Source organism: Salmo salar, chromosome 16 (assembly GCF_965601325.2).
Source record: "Salmo salar chromosome 16, fSalSal1, whole genome shotgun sequence".
Lineage (NCBI taxonomy): Eukaryota > Metazoa > Chordata > Actinopteri > Salmoniformes > Salmonidae > Salmo > Salmo salar.
In genome coordinates this window covers 9,787,193-9,813,835 of record NC_138306.1, presented here as the reverse complement: position 1 = coordinate 9,813,835, position 26,643 = coordinate 9,787,193, and the positions used below count along the sequence as shown (strand labels likewise).

At 42.5% G+C, this 26,643-nt stretch overlaps 1 protein-coding gene across 1 annotated transcript in view; it reads right to left on the bottom strand.

Annotated features, from left to right (window-relative positions):
* LOC106573117 (testin) overlaps positions 1-11,012 on the bottom strand; it is a 48,248-nt gene extending 37,236 nt beyond the window's left edge. The window contains exons 1-2 of the mRNA XM_014147825.3: positions 10,772-11,012; positions 2,555-2,640 (exon numbers count right to left, since the gene is read on the bottom strand). Of these exons, the coding sequence (XP_014003300.3) occupies positions 2,555-2,640; positions 10,772-10,798 (113 nt within the window). The 5' untranslated portion in view covers positions 10,799-11,012. The remainder of the gene's footprint in view (positions 1-2,554; positions 2,641-10,771) is intronic.
* Between the last annotated feature and the right edge of the window lie 15,631 nt (positions 11,013-26,643).

The window sequence follows — 26,643 nt, the reverse complement described above, 5'->3', positions numbered from 1 at the left end:
CTTAATGTCTTGTCACTGCGCTTCTTTCTTGATATGCCACACCTGTCAGGTGGATGGAATATCTTGGCAAAGAAGAAATGCTCACTAACAGGGATGTAAACGAATTTGTGAACAAAATTTGAAAGAAATAAGCCTTTGTGAGTAGGGAACATTTCTCTGGGATCTTTTATTTCAGCTCATGAAACATAGGACCAGGACTTTACATGTTGCGTTTATATTTTTGTTCAGTGTACATAGTGCAAGTGATCAATGCTGTTTGAGATTCTGCAGATTATTATAGCAAATGTGAAGATCTCCACAGACCTGTTAACTTTGCATGCTATCTTGAACAGTTACACTTTCTATGATTACATAAGACATTTATAGTTACAGTAACATCTACAGATGTGTATCTTTAAACACTGATTGTTTAAAGCAAAACTACCAAAACTATTGCCGATGGTGAACCTGAGTAATCAAAATAAAATCTATTTTAAGCCCTGTATAGCTAGATGAGAGTTGTGTTTCCGTTAGCTTATTTTTATTCCGGTAAAACACAATTTTCAACAGTGCATACAGTAGATAACAATAACCTAGCGAATAAAGCCTAATATCGTTGAAGCCATTTTAGCATTTGAATGCTGAAGGTGCCGTGCAGGTGTGTAAGATCAGGAACAGGCCGCCTACCTCGCGTTGGTCAGCGCATGAAGCTGGGAACAGTGTGCAGTTTGAGGTTGTTCGGCATGCAAAATGCTTTGTAGATCAATGACTGTCAACACAGTTACATGCTTAGTTTGACAACTAAAGGAGAGGACGCATCAGTTGTCACAAAAGATGAGGTATTTTTGGAAGATCGGGGAAAAAATTGTGAACCGGCGATTTGTAACATTTGAATCGATTTTCTGACCAATGCAATTTTGGATCAGTTTGGGGTCCGCAGACCATCTTAAAAGATTTGAATCGGGGACCAATGTAACCTCAAATGTGGCCATGGATGTTTACTCATTTTATGGTTGAATAAATACTGTTACATTAGTTTGTAAGATAACTTTAGGCTATTTATTGTATTACAAATGTGTCAATGCAATCAAGTGTCAACCAAAAATCTAAGTTAAAGAATAGAACTAAATCAAATCAAACTTTAAATGACCTTTAAATAAAGCCTGATTTGATTTAGTCCTATTCTTTATTTTGGTTGAGATTGAGACGTGAATCCAACATATCAATTATTCATTTATAGACAAACTGGAATTAAAGCCAGACTAAGTCAGTGGCACAGATGGAACTATCCAAGCAGAAGTAGCATCTCTTTCAAATTCAATATCACTAAATGTCCTTACATTTGAAAACCAACCAGAGCTTGAACCTTAGGCCTATTATTATAGTACATTTCAATTTTGATTTGATATAGGCCTAATTCTATTCTTTATCTTTGATTTTTGGTTGAGATGGAGACGTGAATCCAACATATTAATTATTAACGTGAAGATTATATTTGAAATCAACCAAAGTTTGTATTCTCTATTTTTAGTTGAACCCTGGGTTGATTTGAAACAACAGCTGTTGATGACTTCGCAAATGCTATATAGACCTAAATACATATAATTTGGAATGACTTGAATAGCAACTGTAAATCTATTTACTTATTAAGAGATCTCTCAATCATTCTCATGATAGCACATTGGTAGGTAGTCAGTGACAAATATCAAAGCTAAGCTGGGCTTGGTTTAAACCCTGGATGGGAGACCAAATGGATAGCTGTAGATAGTTGAACTTTCCAGTAGGAGGTGCTAGCCAGCCTATGTATTTCTTATGATAGTGGATATAATGTTGAAGATATGACATTGTTTCAAATTGGCAATAATGATGACATAATCCTGTGTTGAAATTTAACCCTCAAAACAACTGTTTTTGCAAATTCTATGTATTTTTCACGTAGATGTCACGTCACAATACGTTGATAAATTACATTGAAACAATGTTGATTCAACCAGTTTGTGCCCAGTGGTGTGTGGCAGTTTGGTGTTGCCATAGCGACCGGCCACTGCAGTAGGCATGAGGGCACCTGTTGTGATGTCTTCAGGAAAGCTAGCCGGGTGTGGATAATTGTCTGGGTAAGCGGGAAACAGGAATGCTGACTTAATTGGCGAGAGGGGACAGTGGGGGACACAACTATTTTAATGAGTCATTGGTCCAGATAATGACTGCATCGTAATTCTGGAATCAGACAGGAAGTCAAAGGAATGTAGGCCACTTCAGTTCTACAGTAATCCAAACATGAAAGAGGACAGGAAACTGTACTAAACACAACAAGGATCGGTGCTACATGCTTTGGGGGCCTGTGGCTTTCCCTGTTGTGTAGCAAAGAGAAAATAAGTGTTGTTTTTTACCAAACTGGGTCTCGTTCATATTGAATTTAATATATTGAAAAGTAAGAAAAAAAATTTTTTTGCATGTGCACCGGATAGATCTTTTTATTTTTTTGCATGTGCACTGAAAAAAGTTTTTTTTTTTTTTAGTTACTTTCCTCCTGTGCTGACCATGCTGGGTCAACAGAGTAGAGAGCAGTACAAACCTCCAGAAGTGCAGCTCGAACCCCTCGCATTTGTCCTTGCATTTCAGGCACGCGGCTCCGGCACCAATCTCGTGGCCCAGGGTCATCTGCCAACAGACACAGCACATCAATGAGATTAACATACTTATACTGTCTAGGGAAATTATTTCATACAGTGGAAAGTTTCAGGCCAGGGTTTGATACACTATATATACAAAAGTATGTGGACACCCCTTCAAATTAGTGGATTCCACTATTTCAGCCACACCCGTTATGGACAGATGTATAAAATCAAGCACGCAGCCATGAAATCACCATAGACAAACATTGGCAGCAGAATGGACATACTGAAGAGCTCAGTGACTTTCAATGTGGCACCGTCATAGGATGCCACCTTTCCAACAAGTCAGTTTACAAAATTTCTGCCCTGCTAGAGCTGCCCCAGTCAACTGTAAGTGCTGTTATTGTGAAGTGAAATTTCTAGGAGCAACAACGGCTCAGCCACGAAGTGGTAGGCCACACAAGCTCACAGAACGGGACGACCGAGTGCTAAAATCCTATGTCCTCGGTTGCAACACTCACTACCGAGTTCAAAATAACTGTTTAACAGTAGCTTCATGAAATGGGTTCCCATGAACGAACAGCCGCAAAACAGCCTAAGTTCACCATGCACAATGCCAAGCGTCGGCTGGAGTGGTGTAAAGCTCAGCACCATTGGACTCTGGAGCAGTGGAAAAGGGTTCTCTGGAGTGATGAATCATGCTTCACCGTCTGGCAGTCTGACGGACTAATCTGAGTTTGGCAGATGCCAGGACAACGCTACCTGCCCCAATGCATAGTGCCAACTGTAAAGTTTGGTAGAGGAGGAGGAATAATGGGCTGTTTTTCATGGTTCGGGCTAGGCCCCTTTGTTCCAGTGAAGGGAAATCTTAACACTACAACATACAATGACATTGTAGACTATTCTGTGCTTCTAACTTTGTGGCAACAGTTTGGGAAGGCCCTTTCCTGTTTCAGCATGACAATGCCCCTGTGCACAAAGCGAGGTACATACAGAAATGATTTGTCGAGATCGGTGTGGAAGAACTTCATTGGCCTGCACAGAGCCCTGACCTTAACCCCATTGAACACCTTTGGGATGAAATTGAATGCCGACCGTGAGCCAGACCTATAGTGGTTGCTCCACTAAAGGTTTTGCAATTATGCTGCAGGACTTAAAGGTAATTTGTGGTTTAGTACAGTACCCTGCGTCACTACTTCATTGCTCCAGCACAGAGCAACAGTTTAAGGGGCATTGCACTAATAATGGCGCTGACTAGGGAAAAGTTCCCACTGTTCTTAGTGCCAGTCTGCACGTTCAAACTACAACAAAGTAACTAATAATGGCGTGAAAAATGCACCTTAAATATGAATTCGGAAGGCAGATATTATTAAATATTAAAAGCATTACACCTCTCACTAAAGGCGTCAGTCAAAAGTTATATTTTAACGAAAAATGACATGAAAAGCACACATTTGTAAATCCCAAACTCTAAACGTAATTGGAAAGGTAGATACAAATTGTTATATTGTGGTTACAATAAAGAAAGTAAACAATATGTAAATAAGATGCAATGTTTTATTTACAGTAGTGATGGACAGCTGGTGGCATTTTGAAAACAGATTTTCAAACACTTGTAGCCCAATAAGTAGCATAACGAAATTGAGGATAATCGGCGATTTGCTGTATACTTATGTAAGTTGAAAGTCACTCCTTTCCAGTACTCCTCACCCCGCCTCAAACTCCACCCTTAACACAGTTATAATTCAAAAATGTGCTGTTTATCTAAAAAAAGAAATGACATTGTGACCACAGAGAACAGACTAAATGGACATCATTTTCATCAAGCGAGCTTCTTTCTATGGTGCTACCCGTTTCAGGGTTAGGACCATAACCACGAGAGGACTTGAAAATGAGCTGGAGCTGAGAGGATCACCAAAACTAAAGGTATTTTGGTTTCAGTACATTTTCTTTAAAAAAACATTTTATATAGCCTATCAATGTGTAGGCATACTGTTTAATAAAATCGATAATTAAATAAAGGTTAAATAAAACAAATAAAAAGAATAATTGTGTACTAAAAACATGAATGTATTTTTGCAGAGCATACAACCATGCTGACAACCATACGTGGAGATCAGGGCTGGACAACGGTCCGCACAGAAAAAAACGCATGGTTGTCAAGAAAGCGGTTAGTTTTGCTAGATTCTTAAATTGTGGACGCAGCTTTTGTGTGTTGGAGTCACTTTTAATTCTTAATTGATCTACCGTTTCTATCATAGGCCACTGTAATCAATGGGGGCTCAGGGCGGTACCATTCTGCTCATCTGATGAAGGTGCACATGGATCAGATTCTAACTTTGAAGACCGACATCGAGTCATTGAAAGCAGACCAGCAGAAAGAGAAACATTATCTGAGGGCAGAGATAGGGGCGACAGCTGATGCATTGGTCCAGAGCCAGGCGGTATTGGCGGAGAGTCAGGCGGAGAATGACGCGTTGAAGAGGGCCAGGCACACCTGTGAGCTCTGGAACTCCTCCTCCGATAGGCAGAGTCAACATACCTGGCGGGTTCATCAGGTCGTCGGTTCACCCTGACATTTCCATTCCTCTTCTGACAACAGAACTTGACCAACTGCTCACCAGGCACAGCAAGGGCCGTCCGGACCGTTATGCTCTTCTGCTATTCCAAGGATGTGTAACCGAAGCGAGATACCATGAGTGGGCACAGAATACCAACTGAGATGGATTACCATTAATACTGTGTCTCAGAAGTTTCTGTCCATTACTGATACAAACCGAAAAAGCATTAAAGACAGAGTTAATGAGTACTTGAGGTCACCGAGAAAGTCTGGACATGGCCTGCTCTCTCTTATGTAAGGAATTAGGCACTTTCCCATGTTTACTACAGTATGTACTGTAGGCTATGTTTACTTGTCAGACTGCACATTAGCCTAACAAACAAATGCAGGTGGCTTATATCTTCAAAATGCTTTATTATACAAATGTAAAAGCATATACTGTACAGTACTGTATTTCTTCATCAGCATCTTTATGCTTTTGTTAATAAAATACTGATAAAAATACTCTTTCAAAAAGGCAGATGTTAATTTAGTTATGGATCCATAACGAATTACTATGGGAATAAATATCACTGAATTACAGAAGTATTGGAACAAAGTTTTCTAATGAAGGTAAACAAATTGTTGCTTACTTAAATACTCTTTCAAACACACACGGTCACATTGTACAGTGCCATTATGGCTATTAGCTGGACAATAGAATTGCCTAGGAGGGTAGAGGGAGAATTCTATCATCAAATGTATTTCTTAGTTAGGTTGGCTGTATCACAACCGGCCGTGATTGGTTGTAATTTCAGTTTAATCCACCAGAAAAGACAAAACAAATAATACAACAAAAATTGTTATTATTATTATTATGCATCACATCCAACCATGATTGGGATTCCCATAGGGCAGCGCACAACTGGCCCAGCATTTCTCTCCCTCGAAAAACAGAAATAAATGTTTTGGCCTTTACAAATATTATATTGACCTTTATTCATATTACAATCGCTCACTTTTGTTTTTTTGAAAACGAAATAACCTCCAAAATATCGTTATATATTATCAAGTTGATGGCACGGTAATATAGCTGAGTGACTTACTTATTCATGGCTTTGGATCAAAATAAATAAGTACCAACATTCTTTCTGATAGTCTTTAATAAAGACATGTTTTTGTTATCCTGACCTGGACACCATGTACAGTATTATAATAGCCCATTATGGGCTGTTAGCAGAATGATATACCTTTACCAACACCTCTCTGTATTTTGATACTTTGCGGCTGGGGCCTCTCGATTGGCGAAACAGTCTAAGACCCTGCATCACAGTGCAAAATGCGTTTCTACAGATGCAGGTTCGATACCTGTGCCAGCCGAAACCGGGAAACCCGTATGTAATCATTGGAAGAAAAAAATAATCTGATATACTGTAGGCCTACCGTAGGCGACATGAGTCTCACTAATGTTGAGTAATGTGCTGTTAAAAGTAGTGTAGATCTTATTTATTTATATAGCATATTGAAGTTAGAAGTAATAGGATTTGAAGCAATAGCCTACCTGCTGTGGTCAACTATTTTAGCAACGTTTCACGCTGCTCTGAGACAAGCATGGGGACTGGTCTTGATAAATCAATGAGATTTTTATTTTCACTGAATCTCCGTTTGGGTATTGGCTAGACTACAATTATACAATTAGGGTATGGAAATGTTATGCTATTAGTACTGTAGCCTACTCCCGACCGTCACGTTGTACAGCGCCATATTTTCCGTTCCATCCTAACGGAAACCCTGAGGGTTTTTAGTTTTTCTTGGAATAGAAACACCATAATATTAATCAAATTAATTAAGCCACTATTGAAGGTTATCAAATGCTTCTCAAAGATGCCCTCTGGTGGTCAAGCTAGCACTAACTAGCTTTAATGGTTACAATGGCTGACACTTAAATAACATGCCATAGAATTCTGTGGCACCATGCAAGCGGTGCTGCAGTACGCTGCAACTTTTAAAGGACGAACCACTGTAATCGCCCAACATCAGTGTCCAACCTCACTAATGCTCTTGTGGCTGAATCGAAGCAAGTCCCCGCAGCAATGTTCCAACATCTAGTGGAAAGCTATCCCAGAAGAGTGGAGGCTGTTATAGCAGCAAAGGGGGACCAACTCCATATTAATGCCCATGATTTTGGAATGAGATGTTCAACGAGGTGTCCACATACTTTTGGTCATGTAGTGTATTTACTGTAGTTCATATGGTGGAGTCAGTACTTACTTAAGCCTAGTTGTTTTGGAGTGGCCTCTTCAAATACCATAGTTAGCAGAATCTACAATGTTCTGTTAAGCCGGGTGTACACTACACAATTTTGTCCCCGATTTAGCTGTCCCAGACAAGTTTTTTTAGATCAGAGACAAAATCCCCATGTCGTTTCCTCAGGGCGTGTGGCTCTTACCAACATTTGTTTAATGTGAGCGGGTCAGAGATGCAATCTACCAATCCCGTCTTTGAGCAGTCCCAGACATCCCAATATTTTCAAACATGTTTGATTTTATTGGCACAAAATCTGCAATGATCTTCTAGTGAGAGATGTGCAATGAAACGTTTTGAGAAAGGTGATCAACAATAGCCAATGAGAGCTCACCAGAGAAGAAGCCAGTGAGATGATGACGTTGTTTCGCATCACCCGGAATGTGTAGACGATCGAGCAGGAGCGATGACTACTACTAGTATGCGTTTGTACTTGCTTTTCACCAAAGCCAAAGTGTCAAATCATTACATCTCTGAATTTCACAAGCAATGTTATTCAATACAAAATGTTGGCTAGATATTTCAACTCTTTATGGCAGGTGTGAATGTGTTACTGAAAACGTCAATGAGGCTGCTTTTTTCTAGCTACGTTAACAATCTAATCACATCACTGTCTTCGCGAGACAGCGGGGTGGTATGGAGAATCCTCACGACCAAGTGAAGAATCTAGTAGCGGGTGACACACCGTCTCTGCCATATTGTTTAGTGTGCGTACCACTACATTGGCAAGACAAACAACAACAGGAAAGATGGTTGTTTAATGTGAGAGGCTCAGAGATGTTAGGATTTTGAAAGTTGTGTAGTGTACGGCATTACTGTACAGCTTGACATTTGCGTATAAACATGCCTAACAGAGATGTGAGAGGGAAAACATCTTACTAAATTCAAATACAGAATCTGATGTCCGATTAATCCCTAATCTCCCCCTCGGATATATTCCAGATTTGATGCTTCAAGCAACATATATAGCCTACTTTTCTCAACCATCTGCATGCATTCTCTTCTTCTAATTCCTTTACTTCAGTGCCTATTTTGGTCAAATATAAAGCAGCTCTAAAATTCTGTCTTGCTACCTTTTCGAATCAAACCAGACTCACTAGACTAGGTCTGCGTCTCAAATGGCACCGTACTCCCTATATAGTGTACAACTTTTGACCAGGGCCCATAGGGAATAGAGTGCCATTTGGGATGCGTGCTGAGGCTAATTCCAGAGTTTGTAGTCACAGCCCATACTGCACTCTTTCCTCCCTCACATTCGCATCATTCAGTCCTGCCTCACTTCTCAGACGGATTTCAAACACCAGTGTTGTCTGTCTTGCCCCGTCAACGCTGTCTGCGCCCTTATATGGTCAAGTATTCCACGATGCTGAGAGCCCCTCAGGACTCAAGCACACACTGCTGTTTGGAGAAGCTGTTTTTTGGCTCAGGAGGAGCACTAAATGTGAAGCAGTGAGCCCCCCTCGGCCTCAGGGAATGTGCAGCCGGCCTGTACACGGAGGAACGCAAAACTAAAGCCAGACTAGAGCATGACTCAGTAAATAATATTTACGTTAACTATCAACTCCCTCTTCTCCACTTACCAACAATAGACGTGTTTCCAACTATATCAGTCTAGGTTTATAACGAACGGGGAGAATAGCCAGAGATGGTCTACAATGTAACGGCTTTGGTCTAGATATTGGTCTGAGCCAGCCATGAGTCTCTCCAAAGTGTCCAGCTCATTGTTTCTGTATTCAACAGAATATCCAGCTGACGGTTCATCACTTCTGAAAATATAAATATTAGTGAATTGTTTCCTTAAACCACTTGGGAACACCATAGAATCCTTGCCATTTTGGGGTGGGTTGAGTCAGTGGCCATTTATTTTGCAAACTCCATCTCATGTGCAGTTCAGAAATACTGCTGACCAAACAACAGTGCTAAGTCCCTGCTCAGTTGAATTAAAGGGTAACTACATTTTTCACAGACCTCAAAAGTGGTCTCCTGGTGTGGTTTAACCAATTTTGTTCTTTTTTTCTATTAAAGTGTTACTTTGAGAGCGAAAACCTGTGAATTTATTACTCAGTTGGCAATCTCATTTATCTATTTCAATAGTAGGCCTACAATTAGCCTACTTGCACAGTACAGCTTGCAGTACAACTTGGGCTGACCTGCAGGTGAAAGACCAATATGGGATTTATAATTTTAGGTCATTCAAAGTGTATGTCACTCTTTTTCATATACTTTTTCACACAGACAGGGGCTGTCTGGAATCATAAAGCCCCCACCACCCACCCACTCCCCCCACCAGACTTGACAGCAGAAATGAATCCCCTTGAGTGGAGAAGAGCTCTGTTTATCTTAACAACAGTTATCATAGTCATGTTATTTAAATGATGATGCATGTGAGTGACTTAGTGAGTGGATGATGGTTTCTTTTGTGTAAAAAATATGCTGCATTGTTCTCTGCTCCAGCAGGTAGCTAATGGAGATTGGAGATTGTGGTATCGCTGCTGAGTGCTCGCGAGTGGAAGATAGTAATAGGCATTCCGAGTCTTTTCGGTGAGCCGGCTCATTTGGCTCCGTTCACTTAAAAGAGTCGGCTCATTTGTCTCCCAAACTGCTCTTCGTTCAAAATGCTTAAAAATCGACCTAGAACCATGATTTTTTTAGAACAGCCTAGAACCAATTTCCAATGTAAAAACAAAAAGTAGGCTACCATTATGTCAGATCATGAAATACGTGTTCAAATAAATGTTTACCTGGTCAAATTATTAGCTCACCTGCAAAAAAAAAGGTGTATTTTTAAGCACAGAATGTACGGGCTCTCCCCAGTAAGTATTGTTTCTGCAGTGAGGATTCAAGCTCTTAGAGAATTCGTTTGTAATTTATCTGCAGATAATCGTTGTTTTGAACGCAAAAAGCAGTAGCAGCAGTATGCAAATCAGGGAGCCAAATGAATGGCTCTTTCACCGATACAAAAGATCCGTTCAAAAAGAGCCGTTCGTTCGCGAACGACCCATCACTAGTGTGAGATAGGACGGAACGTCTGTCCTCCTTCAAACATGAAAATGTTGTGAAAAGGGTAGTCTACCAACGAAGCAAATAATGTCAATGCATATTAAGACAACACCGGGTTTGTTATTTTTGTATGTCATAACTAGCACAAATAAATGTGAAATTGTTATATAGCTCATACTAATCTATTTTTGAAAGTATCAAAAGCAGTCTGTAGCTGGCTACACATTGACAGGACTAGGCAGGCACCTTCCTTGCTGACTTTGCTACCTGGTAGGATACACCTTTTAGGGCGTTGCTATGTCTTATCTGGAACTATACAAGCATGAAGACTTACCTTCTTTATTTCCTTTTCTACCTCCATTTTCAATTCCCCTCCTTATGTTGTTTGAGTCCCGCCGTAACTTGCAAATAAACACCAAAAACTTGGACTGACTTTACGTTGACACCAATCTTTAGAAACAAAACCGAGAGTTGATCGATTTTACTCGCCCACCACTTCTTCAAGCACCGCTGTCCCGTTCATTGTATTGCTGGGATTCGTATAATCTGGCCCTGGTAGGCGTTTTTGCACCGGATGAAAGTTGATCACATTCCTGGAACAGGGCTGCAGTTGCAACCTGGTCTCATAGCATTTCGTATTATTCTGTACATAACTCTGAATCACTAGATATTTAGTATGATATGTTATGTTTGGTATGGTTATATACAGTGCATTAGGAAGGTATTCAGACGCCTTCCCTTTTCCACATTTTGTTACGTTACAGTCGTATTCAAAAATGTATTAAATAAACATCCTCATCAATCTACACACAATACCCTATAATGACAAAGCAAAAACAATTTTTTGCAAAATACTTTACATAAGTATTCAAACCGAAATTCAGCTCAGGTTCATTCTGTTTCTGCGCAACTCAATTCGTCCGGTCACAACTTGCAGACTTGTTTACGCTGCTGTGCGTTTTTGTTGCCGATCTTACTTTGATACCTGACGGTTTTTTACTTTTTCATTACCGTATATTTTTACTTTTTCCCTCACTCAACTTTTTTCCTCACTCAACTTTTTTCATTCATCCCCGGAGGTTTTATCTGGACATGGTTCGTCAGGACTTCAAACAGCCGAAGCTAAGTAACATTAACATGATGCCTTCTAATTGCAGTCGTTGTACTTATAATATACAGGAGAACGATCGCCTTACGGCAAGGATAGCTGTGCTGCAAGCCCAGCTTCAGACGCGATCGTTAGGCAAGGGTAATTTCAGTGTAGGAAAGGATGAAACAGCGTCTGTGCCACCAGTAAGTACAGATAGTAACGTTAGTATAAACCCCCTCGCACGGTCCCCGCAGCCGGACATCTTTCTCATGGCTTCTGGAGGGAAACGCTGTAGGAATGCTCAACCGGTGTCGCTTATTCAGCCGACAGAAACTTTCAACCGGTTCTCCCCATTAAGCGAGTCGGAGTCGGAGGCCGAGACTTCTCTGGTCTCTACTCCTCCCGTTGTGGGGTCTGAGACGCCGACGGCTCCCACCATTAGCTCTGACAAATTGAAAACCCTAGTCATTGGCGACTCCATTACCCGCAGTATTAGACTTAAAACTAATCATCCAGCGATCATACACTGTTTACCAGGGGGCAGGGCTACCGACGTTAAGGCTAATCTAAAGACGGTGCTGGCTAAAGCTAAAACTGGCGAGTGTAGAGAGTATAGAGATATTGTTATCCACGTCGGCACCAACGATGTTAGGATGAAACAGTCAGAGGTCACCAAGCGCAACATAGCTTCAGCGTGTAAATCAGCTAGAAAGATGTGTCGGCATCGATTAATTGTCTCTGGCCCCCTCCCAGTTAGGGGGAGTGATGAGCTCTACAGCAGAGTCTCACAACTCAATCGCTGGTTGAAAACTGTTTTCTGCCCCTCCCAAAAGATAGAATTTGTAGATAATTGGCCCTCTTTCTGGGACTCACCCACAAACAGGACCAAGCCTGGCCTGTTGAGGAGTGACGGACTCCATCCTAGCTGGAGGGGTGCTCTCATCTTATCTACGAACATAGACAGGGCTCTAACTCCTCTAGCTCCACAATGAAATAGGGTGCAGGCCAGGCAGCAGGCTGTTAGCCAGCCTGCCAGCTTAGTGGAGTCTGCCACTAGCACAGTCAGTGTAGTCAGCTCAGCTTCCCCCATTGAGACCGTGTCTGTGCCTCGATCTAGGTTGGGCAAAATTAAAAATGGCGGTGTTCGCTTTAGCAATCTCACTAGTATAAAGACCTCCTCCATTCCTGCCATTATTGAAAGAGATTGTGATACCTCACATCTCAAAATTGGGTTACTTAATGTTAGATCCCTCACTTCCAAGGCAGTTATAGTCAATGAACTAATCACTGATAATAATCTTGATGTGATTGGCCTGACTGAAACATGGCTTAAGCCTGATGAATTTACTGTGTTAAATGAGGCCTCACCCCCAGGTTACATTAGTGACCATACCCCCCGTGCATCCGGCAAAGGCGGAGGTGTTGCTAACATTTACGATAGCAAATTTCAATTTACAAAAAAAAAAACAACAATGACGTTTTCGTCTTTTGAGCTTCTAGTCATGAAATCTATGCAGCCTACTCACTCACTTTTTATAGCTACTGTTTATAGGCCTCCTGGGCCATATGCAGTGTTCCTCACTGAGTTCCCTGAATTCCTATCGGATCTTGTAGTCATAGCAGATAATATTCTAATTTTTGGTGACTTTAACATTCACATGGAAAAGTCCACAGACCCACTCCAAAAGGCTTTCGGAGCCATCATCGACTCAGTGGGTTTTGTCCAACATGTCTCTGGACCTACTCACTGCCACAGTCATACTCTGGACCTAGTTTTGTCCCATGGAATAAATGTTGTGGATCTAAATGTTTTTCCTCATAATCCTGGACTATCGGACCACCATTTTATTACGTTTGCAATTGCAACAAATAATCTGCTCAGACCCCAACCAAGGAGCATTAAAAGTCGTGCTATAAATTCTCAGACAACCCAAAGATTCCTTGATGCCCTTCCAGACTGCCTCTGCCTACCCAAGGACGTCAGAGGACAAAAATCAGTTAACCACCTAACCGAGGAACTCAATTTAACCTTGCGCAATACCCTAGATGCAGTTGCACCCCTAAAAACTAAAAACATCTGTCATAAGAAACTAGCTCCCTGGTATACAGAAAATACACGAGCTCTGAAGCAAGCTTCCAGAAAATTGGAACGGAAATGGCGCCACACCAAACTGGAAGTCTTCCGACTAGCTTGGAAAGACAGTACCGTGCAGTATCGAAGAGCCCTTACTGCTGCTCGATCATCCTATTTTTCCAACTTAATTGAGGAAAATAAGAACAATCCGAAATTTCTTTTTGATACTGTCGCAAAGCTAACTAAAAAGCAGCCTTCGCAAATGGAGGATGGCTTTCACTTCAGCAGTAATAAATTTATGAACTTCTTTGAGGAAAAGATCATGATCATTAGAAAGCAAATTACAGACTCCTCTTTAAATCTGGGTATTCCTCCAAAGCTCCATTGTCCTGAGTCTGCACAACTCTGCCAGGACCTAGGATCAAGGGAGATACTAAAGTGTTTTAGTACTATATCTCTTGACGCAATGATGAAAATAATCATGGCCTCCAAACCCTCAAGCTGCATACTGGACCCTATTCCAACTAAACTACTGAAAGAGCTGCTTCCTGTGCTTGGCCCTCCTATGTTGAACATAATAAACGGCTCTCTATCCACCGGATGTGTACCAAGCTCACTAAAAGTGGCAGTAATAAAGCCTCTCTTGAAAAAGCCGAATCTTGATCCAGAAATTATAAAAAACTATCGGCCTATATCGAATCTTCCATTCCTCTCCAAAATTTTAGAAAAAGCTGTTGCACAGCAACTGACTGCCTTCCTGAAGACAAACAATGTATACGAAACGCTTCAGTCTGGTTTTAGACCCCATCATAGCACTGAGACTGCACTTGTGAAGGTGGTAAATGACCTTTTAATGACGTCAGACCGAGGCTCTGCATCTGTCCTCGTGCTCCTAGATCTTAGTGCCGCTTTTGATACCATCGATCACCACATTCTTTTGGAGAGATTGGAAACCCAAATTGGTCTACATGGACAAGTTCTGGCCTGGTTTAGATCTTATCTGTCGGAAAGATATCAGTTTGTCTCTGTGAATGGTTTGTCCTCTGACAAATCAATTGTAAATTTCGGTGTTCCTCAAGGTTCCGTTTTAGGACCACTATTGTTTTCACTATATATTTTACCTCTTGGGGATGTCATTCGAAAACATAATGTTAAATTTCACTGCTATGCAGACGACACACAGCTGTACATTTCAATGAAACATGGTGAAGCCCCAAAATTGCCCTCGCTAGAAGCCTGTGTTTCAGACATAAAGAAGTGGATGGCTGCAAACTTTCTACTTTTAAACTCGGACAAAACAGAGATGCTTGTTCTAGGTCCCAAGAAACAAAGAGATCTTCTGTTGAATCTGACAATTAATCTGGATGGTTGTACAGTCGTCTCAAATAAAACTGTGAAGGACCTCGGCGTTACTCTGGACCCTGATCTCTCTTTTGAAGAACATATCAAGACTGTTTCAAGGACAGCTTTTTTCCATCTACGTAACATTGCAAAAATCAGAAATTTTCTGTCCAAAAATGACGCAGAAAAATTAATCCATGCTTTTGTTACTTCTAGGCTGGACTACTGCAATGCTCTACTTTCCGGCTACCCGGATAAAGCACTAAATAAACTCCAGTTAGTGCTAAATACGGCTGCTAGAATCCTGACTAGAACCAAAAAATTTGATCATATTACTCCAGTGCTAGCCTCCCTACACTGGCTTCCTGTTAAGGCAAGGGCTGATTTCAAGGTTTTACTGCTAACCTACAAAGCATTACATGGGCTTGCTCCTACCTATCTTTCCGATTTGGTCCTGCCGTACATACCTACACGTACGCTACGGTCACAAGACGCAGGCCTCCTAATTGTCCCTAGAATTTCTAAGCAAACGGCTGGAGGTAGGGCTTTCTCCTATAGAGCTCCATTTTTATGGAATGGTCTGCCTACCAATGTGAGAGACGCAGACTCAGTCTCAACCTTTAAGTCTTTACTGAAGACTTATCTCTTCAGTAGGTCCTATGATTAAGTATAGTCTGGCCCAGGAGTGTGAAGGTGAACGGAAAGGCTGGAGCAACGAACCGCCCTTGCTGTCTCTGCCTTGCCGGTTCCCCTCTTTCCACTGGGATTCTCTGCCTCTAACCCTTTTACAGAGGCTGAGTCACTGGCCTACTGGTGTTCTTCCATGCCGTCCATGGGAGCGGTGCGTCACTTGAGTGGGTTGAGTCACTGACGTGGTCTTCCTGTCTGGGTTGGCGCCCCCCCCCCCCTTGGGTTGTGCCATGGCGGAGATCGTTGTGGGCTATACTCGGCCTTGTCTTAGGACGGTAAGTTGGTGGTTGGAGACATCCCTCTAGTGGTGTGGGGGCTGTGCTTTGGCAAAGTGGGTGGGGTTATATCCTGCCTGTTTGGCCCTGTCCGGGGGTATCATCGGATGGGGCCACAGTGTCTTCTGATCCCTCCTGTCTCAGCCTCCAGTATTTATGCTGCAGTAGTTTATGTGTCGGGGGGCTAGGGTCAGTCTGTTACATCTGGAGTATTTCTCTTGTCTTATCCGGTGTCCTGTGTGTATTTAAATATGCTCTCTCTAATTCTCTCTTTCTCTCTTTCTGTCTTTCTCTCGGAGGACCTGAGCCCTAGGACCATGCCTCAGGACTACCTGGTATGATGACTCCTTGCTGTCCCCAGTCCACCTGGCCGTGCTGCTGCTCCAGTTTCAACTGTTCTGCCTGCGGCTATGGAACCCTGACCTGTTCACCGGACGTGCTTGTTGCACCCTCGACAACTACTATGATTATTATTATTTGACCATGCTGGTCATTTATGAACATTTTAACATTTTAACATTTTGACCATGTTCTGTTATAATATCCACCCTGCACAGCCAGAAGAGGACTGGCCACCCCTCATAGCCTGGTTCCTCTCTAGGTTTCTTCCTAGGTTTTTGGCCTTTCTAGGGAGTTTTTCCTAGGGAGTTTTTCCTAGCCACCGTGCTTCTTTCACATGCTTTGCTTGCTGTTTGGGGTTTTAGGCTGGGTTTCTGTACAGCACTTTGAGAATATCAGCTGATGTACGAAGGGCTATATAAAAATAAATTTGATTTGATTTGATTTGATTTCTGTTGATCATGCTTGAGAAGTTTCTACAACTTGATTGGAATCCAGCTGTGGTAAATTCAATTGATTGGACATGATTCGGAAAGGCACACACCTGTCTATATAAGATCCCACAGTTGACAGTGCATGTCAGAGAAAAAACCAAGCCATGAGGTCGAAGGAATTGTACGTAGAGCGCCGTGGCAGGATTGTGTCGAGGCACAGATATGGGGAAAGGTAGCAAAAAATGTCTGCAGAATTGAAGGTCACCAAGAACACAGTGGCCTCCATCATTCTTAAGTGGAATAAGTTTGGAACCACCAAGGCTCTTCCTAGAGGTGGACTCCTGGCCAAACTGAGCAATCGGGGGAGAAGGGCCTCGGTCAGGGAGATGACCAAGAACCCAATGGTCGCTCTGACAGAGCTCCAGATTTCCCCTGTGGAGATGGGAGAACATTCCAGAAGGACAACCATCTCTGCAGCACTCCACCTATCAGGCCTTTGTTGTAAAATGGCCAGACGGAAGCCACTCCTAAATAAAATAAACATAATAGCCCGCTTGGAGTTTGCGAAAAGGCACCTAAAGGACTCTGAGATCATGAGAAACAAGATTCTCTGGTCTGATGAAACCAAGATTGAACTCTTTGGCCTGAATGCCAAGCGTCACATCTGGAGGAAACCTGGCACCATGTTTTTCAGTGACAGGGACTGGGAGACTAGTCAGGATCGAGGGAAAGAAGAATTGAGCAAAGTACAGAGATACTTGATGAAAACCTGCTCCAGAGCGCTTAGGACCTCAGACTGGGGTGAAGGTTCACCTTCCAGCAGGATAATGACCCGATGCACACAGCCAATGCAATAATTGAATGTCCTTGATTGGGGACGCCAGAGCCCGTACTTGAACATCTCTGGAGAGACCTGAAAATAGCTATGCAGCGATGCTCCATATCCAACCTGACAGAGTTTGAGAGGATCTGCAGAGAAGAATTGAAGAAAGTCCCAAAATACAGGTGTGCGAAGCTTTTAGTGTATGGCCCAAGAAGACTCGAGGCTGTAAATGCTGCCAAAGGTGCTTCAACGAAGTACTGAGTAAAGTGTCTGAATACTTATGTAAGTGTGATATTTTAAATGTAATACGTTTGCAAAAATTTCTAAAAACCTGTTTTTGCTTTGTCATTATGGGGTATGGTGTGTACATTGATGAGGGGAAAAAACTATTTAATACATTTTAGAATAAGACTGTAACGTAACTAAGTGTGGAAAAAGCCAATGGGTTTGAATACTTTCCGAATGCACTGTAAGACAGATGGTTACTTGGCAAAAAAACAAAAGGATGGTGGTTTGTCAGGGTGGGTAGATGGATGGGCATATAACGCAAACATCTAAAAACCCAAAGGTTGTGAGTTTGAATGTCATCACGGACAACTTTAGCATTTTACCTAATTAGCAACTTTTCAACAACTTTGTAGCTACTTTTCAACTATTTAGCATGTTAGCTAACCCTTCCCCTAACCTTAACCCTTTTAGCTAACCCTTTAACCTTAACCCTTCCCCTAACCTTAACCCTTTTAGCTAACCCTTTAACCTAACTCCTAAACTTAACCTTAACCCTTAACCCTAGCCTAGCTAAACAAAGGTTAAATAAATAGATAGCTGATGTCTTTCATAGTAACAGTGGGCAGATTTGATTACGCTGAACCGTGTTGCACTGGTCTATGAGTGGTGAGGAAGAAACACACTTCTCAAATGAACAGTTGGCTAATCTGAACCGCTCAGTCATTTTTGTCAACAAGGCAGCATGGTGCATCATCCAGAAACAGAAACATTTTGTTTCCATAAAAAATATTTTGTTTCATTTTCTAACTAGTTTTCATTGGGAAGGCAGATTTAGCATTTTTAGCAAAAGTAATCACTTTTGCATGTGAAAACAGAATCCTACTCATTACTCCACATGCTTAATTGTGCAGTTGTGTAAAGTACTTAAGTAAAAATACTTTCAAGTACTACTTAAGTAGTTTTGTTTGGTATCTGTACTTTACCATTTTTATTTTTGACTACATTTACTTCACTACATTCCTAAAGAAAAGAATGTACTTTTTACTCCATACATTTTCCCTGACACCTAAATGTACTCGTTACATTTTGAATGCTTAGCAGGACAGGACAATGGTCCAATTCATGCACTTATCAAGACAACATCCCTGGTCATCCTACTGCTTCTGATCTAGCAGAATCACTAAACACAAATGCGTCATTTGTAAACTATGTCTGAGTGTTGGAGTGTGCCCCTGCCTATCCATAAATTTAAAAAAACAAGAAAATGGTGACGTCTGGTTTGCTTAATATAAGGAATTAGAAATGATTTATACTTTTGTTAGTTAAGTACATTTTATTAATTACATTTACTTTTGATACTTAAGTATATTTACAACCAAATAGTTTTAGACTTTCACTCAAGTAGTATTTTACTGGGTGACTTTCACGTAAGTCATTTTCTATTAACGTATCTTTACTTATACTCAAGTATGACAATCAGGTACTTTTTCCACCACTGTAATTGTGTCACTTTTGTTTCAAACTGACTTTGCAATGGGATTTGAACTGGGAACCTGGCTCACACCTGGGAGGCCAACCTGGTCTCAGAGCATTTAGTATTATTTTGTACTGAAATCTGAGACACTCCAAATAGTATGATGTTACATTTCATATGGTATGTATTAATTTGTGGATGTCCATCACTCATTTCGTATGATATGTTACAAATCGTAGTATATGTTTCAATTTTTCAAAACATACAATAAGTTAAGAATTTTCTAAATGTTGATGTGTCACAAATTCTAGTTAGGTGGCTAATGTTATCTAGCTCTCTAACGTTAGCTAGGCAAGTGGGTTAAGAACAAGTTCTTATTTACTATGACAGCCTACCCCAGCCAAACCCTAACCTGGATGACGCTGGGCCAATTGTGCGCCGCCCTATGGGACTCCCAATCACGGCTGGTTGTGATACAGCCTGGAATCAATCTAGGGCCTGTAGTGACGCCTCTAGCTCTGAGATGCAGTGCCTTAGGATGCTGCGCCACTCGGAGTCTACAGGTCCCCAACTCTGGATCAATAGGAATTGAGTGAGCAACCAATAAAGTACAGGACAGCCAATCACCATTTAGCGAAGGGGGCCTCCTCAACAATGAAAATAAAATGAATGAACCTGTAAATTACAGTAGACCATTTAACATTTCAATATTTTTTGTTGGCTGTTGCTGCATTATCTATGAGGTTCTGGTGTGGTGAAGCAAATATTATAGGCTGTTTTTTTGTGTGTTTACAGTCAATTTACATATGTTGAATCAAATGTCCTTTTATAGGCTTATATAAAAAGAATGAAGATTAGACAATAAATATTGACAATAATATTCATATTTTGTATGGGATATTATCATATGCCAGACAGAGGAGCAGCAACTTCTTGGCATATCAAATTGATTAAATGTATCTGTCATGTGCAACACATTTCACATTTGTTATGGAGATGAACAGTATGTGTAGTAATAATTTGGTTAGAGACTTCCTGCCTGTGCATCTGCTTTGCTGTCCTTTTTCAAAGGAAGCATTGGGTGTTTCACAAAACTTGTGACCTTGTGTGACTGTGCTACAGACAAACAGTAAGTGGGTACCTTGGTAACTGTATAAAAAAACTGTTAACAGTAATCATCATTTGAGGATTTTTAAGTTTATGACTGAATTCAGTGAAAAATGTAGAATGTTACAAATAGAGCAAACACAACATAATAAAGTTTTGTGTTTTGTGTTGTAGATATGTGGTAGTAGAGTAGGGGCCTAAGGGCAGACGCTTAATATGTTGTTAAATCTGTTGTGAATGTACTGTAATGTATAACTGCCTTACTTTTGCTGGACTCCAGGAGAGTAGTTGCTTGGGGAGCCATAATAAATACAAATGCAACATAGAGTTGCAAATTCAGTTTTCCCTATTCTACAAGACAGACTGTATATACTTCTATATCTGGAAGAAAAAACATCTTTACTCTGTCATTGTTGTTATCAGCTTGATTGCATAAGACAAACTGCAGTCACCCTTTTTATAACATGCACCATGTAGAGACTGGAAGTACATACCAATTTAATTTCAAATTCCCTGGGGCCTCATTTATTACTGTTGTGTAAATTTCACTCTAAACATCTGAGTGCGCTATTTCTTAAGAGACTGCGCACTTACAAAAATATTGAGATTTATAAACTTAGCGCATGCCATACATACCCATGTGTCCCCTTTATAAATCAGATCTGTCCTGAAACTGCGAGCGTGAAGGAGCATTAAAACTCACCCTGAAAAACACCCATCATTCACTTTTTATGGTGACAATAATGCCCTTATTTGCTGTATATTTTGGATGTATTCGAATTAGGCCGAGGCAGTGTTCTAAAGGAAATAGCAATAGCGAACTTGATCAAATGTCTTTGTAGGTGATGGCAGAATGTTAAACTTTTGTAGTGACATTTGCTGTAGGCCTAGGCTATCTGACAGACAAAAAGTTTAGGAAAGACAACAACAATTGCAAATTGCTGTGGACCTGTAAAAATACAGTTTGAATTTAAAGGGGCCTTTACTTTTTCTCGAACCTATGCTGCACTGCCTGAGTTCTGAAACATTTTCTACTTACAGTGATAGCCATACACACTTCAATGCAAAAGGTAATATGTCTGTTCAGCTAAATAGGAATGGCACAGTTCAGATCACACAAGATCAAGCACACACAAAGTAAATGTCCTGTTTAAAAAATATATATATTTTGAAAGTCATCTTTCATGGACAAGCTATAAGTCAATTATTGATGAGAAGACCTGGAAACACATCAGATGGCTTGTTACATCTGCTCCTGCCACGCCCTCAACTTCTCATCCTGTCTCCCTAACCTGCTGCCACTCCCCCAGTGCTCTCTCCCCCTCTCTCTCTGTGTGTATGTGATTGTGTGAGTGGAGACAGGTGTGCTGGAGGCAGACCAGATCCCCACCAGCTGCAAACTGTTCCACAATCAAGGCCTCTACAAATACTCAGCCCTGTCACTTCCACACTGCTAGCTCGTAGCCTCTGCTCATTCCGTCCGCGCTGACTCTGGTCCCTGTCTCCAGTTCCTTGTCTCGTCAGTCCTGCTTCCCTGCCCTGGACCCCCGCTCTACTGCTTCCTTGGATTCCGCTCTGGACCTGCTTACCCTGCCCCTACTGCTTTTGCCCCAGACTCAGTTCCTGGTTCCATGCTACTCACCCGAGCTTCCACTGGCCTGCACCCCCCCCTCCCCCCCTCCCACACACTTTTCAATAAATACCGTAGTTACCTTTTCTCCTCGCCTGAGTCTGCATTTGGGTTCACCTGCTCCGCGTAACAGTACGAACTGGCCTTAGATATGAACCCAGCAGACTTAGATCCTCTCCACCAAACCCTCGCCGGCCAAGGAGCCCTGCTCGAGCAACATGACCAAGCCCAGAAAACCCGTCAAGGAGCACGTCAAGGAGTTTTCATGGAGACTTTCTAACCTGAAGGGTCGAACCTTCGCCCAGAGCTTGCAACCAGCCCCTAGTCCTTCTCCTCCTCCCCGTGAACAGTTTGTTCCGGCTCCCGAACGTTATGATAGTAACCTCGGAGCTTGCAGAGCTGTTTTTGTACAATGTTCATTAGTATTCAAGCAACAGCCCTACTCTTATGCTAGCGAACGGGCCAAGATTTCCGTCCTGATTGCAGCGCTTTCCTGGGCCACAGCGGTATGGGAGAAACCGTCCCCCATCTGCTTCTCCTACTCCAGCTTTACAGAGGAGATGAAGAGTCTTCGACCACCCTGTCTGCAGTAAGGATGCCCTAAACGACTCCTGTCCCTCCGTCAAGGCTCCCAAAGTGTCGATGAAATGGTAATTGAGTTTCGCACCCTCGCCGCTGAGAGCGACTGAAATGAGGAGGCTCTTCAGGGAGCATTCCAAAACGCTCTCACTGAGACCATCTAGGATTAGTTGGTGTCCAGGGATGAGCCTGATGGACTCTGAGTTCATCTCTCTTGCCATCCTCATCGACAACCGTCTCCGTGCATGCCCCATAACAACATCTGCTTCCTTGCCTTGTTCTCCTTCCCCGACTGCCTCCCTTCTCAAGTCTCTTCCTGAATCGGCCGGGCCCGTCTCTCTCCAGATAAGAGGCAGCAGTGAATCAGCACTAGGAGCTGCCTATACTGTGGCCAGGATGGTTACTTTGTCTACCCTTGTTCCCTGCGTCCAGCAAAACAGGTGGCTCGGCAGCAGTGGGGGATATACTGTGGCGCCAAATCGCCTGCCCCTCTCCCACCAGACCCCTGCTTAAACGGCACACTCGTGTGGCAGAGCTTTTCCTCTGCCTGCTCTCATCGACTCGGGCGCCGACGAGGGTTTCCTGGACCGTGGTGTCGTTAACCAATTGGTCCTGGACACTTCCACTCGATTCACCCCTTGATGCCAATGCTCTCAACGGACAGCTCCTCGCCCGTGTCTGTTAGAGAACCATCCCTGTCATCCTGCGTCTCTCTGGAAACCACCAGGAAAGGATGAGTTTCCTCATAATCGACTGCCCTCACCCTCCCCTGGTTCTTGGCCATCCATAGTTAAAGCTGCACAACACACAGATCGACTGGACTGCCGGAAAGGTAACCACTTGGAGTTAATTTTGTCCCTCAGATTGTCTACATTCTGCCCTTGCCCCTGCCTTATCTGTGCTCCAGTCCATTACAGATCCTCCGGACCTGTCATCAGTTCCTCTCGAGTATCACGATCTAGCTCCTGTGTTCAGCAAGCACCATGCCCTGTTTCTGCCGCCTGCTCGGCAGTACGACTGCACCATTGACCTCCAGCCTGGAGCGCCTCTCCCCAGTATCTGGTTGTATAACCTCTCTCGCCCCGAGCACGGGGCTATGTAGAGGGGTACATCCAGGATTCCCTGGCCGCAGGACTTATTAGGCCTTCTTCCTCTCCGGTGGGTGCTGGTTTTTTCTTTGTGAATAAAAAGGATGGGTCACTGAGGCCGTGCATAGACTTCCGTGGGCTGAATAATATCACAGTGAAGAACAAATATCCCTTGCCATTCATCATTTCTGCTTTTGCCCCTCTCTATGGTGTCACGTGTTCACCAAACTCGACCTCCGGAATGCCTACCACCTTGTCCGCATCGGAGAGGGGGACGAGTGGAAAACTGCATTCCACACACCACTTGACCACATTGAGTATTTGGTCATGCCTTTTGGTCTTACTAACGCCCCTGCTGTTTTCCAGAACCTAGTCGTTGATGTGCTGAGGCATTTGACTGAACGCTTTATTTTTGTCTATTTGGATGACATTCCGATTTTATTCTAAGGACCCTGAGGCTCACCAGCAACACGTTCTCCAACAGCTTTGGGAGAATAAGCCAGAGTGGCCTGCATCCTCTAACCTGAAGCAGCTACAGCGTTTCCTGGGGTTTGCCAATTTTTACAGATGTTTCATCCGCAACTACAGCCATCTGGCAGCACCTCTCACCTCCACTCCGTTCCACGGGACCCCTGAGAAAGAGGCAGCATTCCTGGAACTCAAGCGCCGCTTCACTTCTGGTCCTCACTCAGCCAAACTCAGAACTCAAGTTCACCGTGGAGGTGGATGCCTCTGACACCAGGGTAGGTGCTGTTCTGTCTCAACGTTCCCCCTCTGATCAGAAGCTCCATCCATGTGCATTCTTTTCCCATAAGCTCTCACCTGCAGAGAAAAATGTTGACATCGGAAACCGGGAACTCCTGGCAGTTAAGCTGGCTCTTGAGGAATGGTGTAACTGGCTGGGTGGTTTTGCAGAAATGTGGATAAAACTTAGCTCAAACACAGGCCAAATTGAAGCTTTGCCTACCATGTAAGATGTTTGTTATTTAGTGAAAACAATGTATAAAATGAACTTCTTGACTTGCTAGGCTGTGAATCGATAATGTCATAGGCCAACAAATAACATATCCTTTTCATCTGTGGAGTTATCGCTTTCACCACATATCAACATTGTTCAAGTTTCATATAGTTTTCACTTCTCCACACTAACAGACCATGGGTTGCAGCCATCTTGAAATGGGCTCATGGGAGTTACCTGCCCTTTTATGGCCGCATGCCCAGCCCATTTAATCCCTACCATTGTGTCGCTGAGTTGTCATAATGCTTTAGCAAATGTACATCATCTAGGGGCACCAGAAAACACAATGTAAGTAACCTAATTTATGTCCCTCTTACTGCCCTGAATGCCTCTGCTGATCCTACAGCTATTGTATGCAGTAATCATGTGCCTATAAAGCAGAGTTATACTGTTAGCACTGAGACAGTGTGCAGCTCACCCTGCACTAACGTAAATAACCGGAGCATGTCCACCTCTGTTTTTATTGCTTTACTAGGAAGCTTAGCAATCAGGCATCACAGAAAAGTGCTAACAAATAGCCCACGTTAACATATGTAGCTTAAGAAACAAGCTTCATGAAATCAATAATTTGCTAGAACGGATGACATTCATATTCTGACCATCTCTGAAACTCACCTAGATTATACCTTTTGATGATACAATGGTAACAATAGTTGGTGTTGTCCTTGGTATGCTCCATGATGGCCATCAGAGCCAGCCAAGTCTCCTTGGCAGTAGGAAGGATCTGATTAGCTGGCAGGATGAAACCATAGTGACTGGTGTCTCTCAGCTCAAAGGTGTAGGAGTTCTTGATGCCGTGGTTGTAGGTCCAATCAATGGTACCACCACTAGCCTGATCAGGGTTTGACAAGAAAAAAGGGAATTGACAATAGTTTCTGTATTAATGTCACAGAGTATATAACCACATTGTTTATATTTTTCAGATGGATTGCGCTCATGTTGATACACCGTGGTGGACTAGAGTGGACTGGAATGACATGTGAATGGCATGCGTTTAAAGCAATGAATAGGTTAAGCTGGGTTTTGACACTTACAGATGGTGTTGATTATGCTGCCGTATCTGTAGGAGGTTCCGTACAGGGAAGCCAGATCAGTGATAGCCTTCCTGGCCAGGTTGTGCTGTGGGCAGATAATAAAAGTAACGTAATGTTAAAGTACCCTGTTGGAGCCACACTTCCTCTGGTGAGGCCACATGTAGTGGAGAATGCAGGCAGGGTGCTGCCTATAGGCATGGATGCCACAAGTTGTTACAAAACATGTCAAAGACAACTAGTTGATGGATGCTGAACTCACCAGTTCGCTCTCGTCCTTGCAGGTGGTCCTGGTGTAACCATAGGGGTAGAGGAGCATCTGGGAATTTTTATTTTTTTATTTTATTTCACCTTTATTTAACCAGGTAGGCAAGTTGAGAACAAGTTCTCATTTACAATTGTGACCTGGCCAAGATAAAGCAAAGCAGTTCGACAACATACAACAACACAGAGTTACACATGGAGTAAAACAAACATATAGTCAATAATACAGTAGAAAAATAAGTCTATATACAATGTGAGCAAATGAGGTGAGATAAGGGAGGTAAAGGCAAAAAAGGCCATGGTGGCAAAGTAAATACAATATAGCAAGTAAAACACTGGAATGGTAGATTTGTAGTAGAAGAAAGTGCAAAGTAGAAATAAATAATTGGGTGCAAAGGAGCAAAATATAAAATTAAAATAAATACAGTAGGGGAAGAGGTAGTTGTTTGGGATAAATTATAGATGGGCTATGTACAGGTGCAGTGATCTGTGAGCTGCTCTGACAGCTGGTGCCTATAAAAGGTTAAAGCTAGTGAGGGAGATAAGTGTTTCCAGTTTCAGAGATTTTTGTAGTTCGTTCCAGTCATTGGCAGCAGAGAACTGGAAGGAGAGACGGCCAAATAAGGAATTGGTTTTGGGGGTGACCAGAGAGATATACCTGCTGGAGCGCGTGCTACAGGTGGGTGCTGCTATGGTGACCAGTGAGCAGAGATAAGGGGGG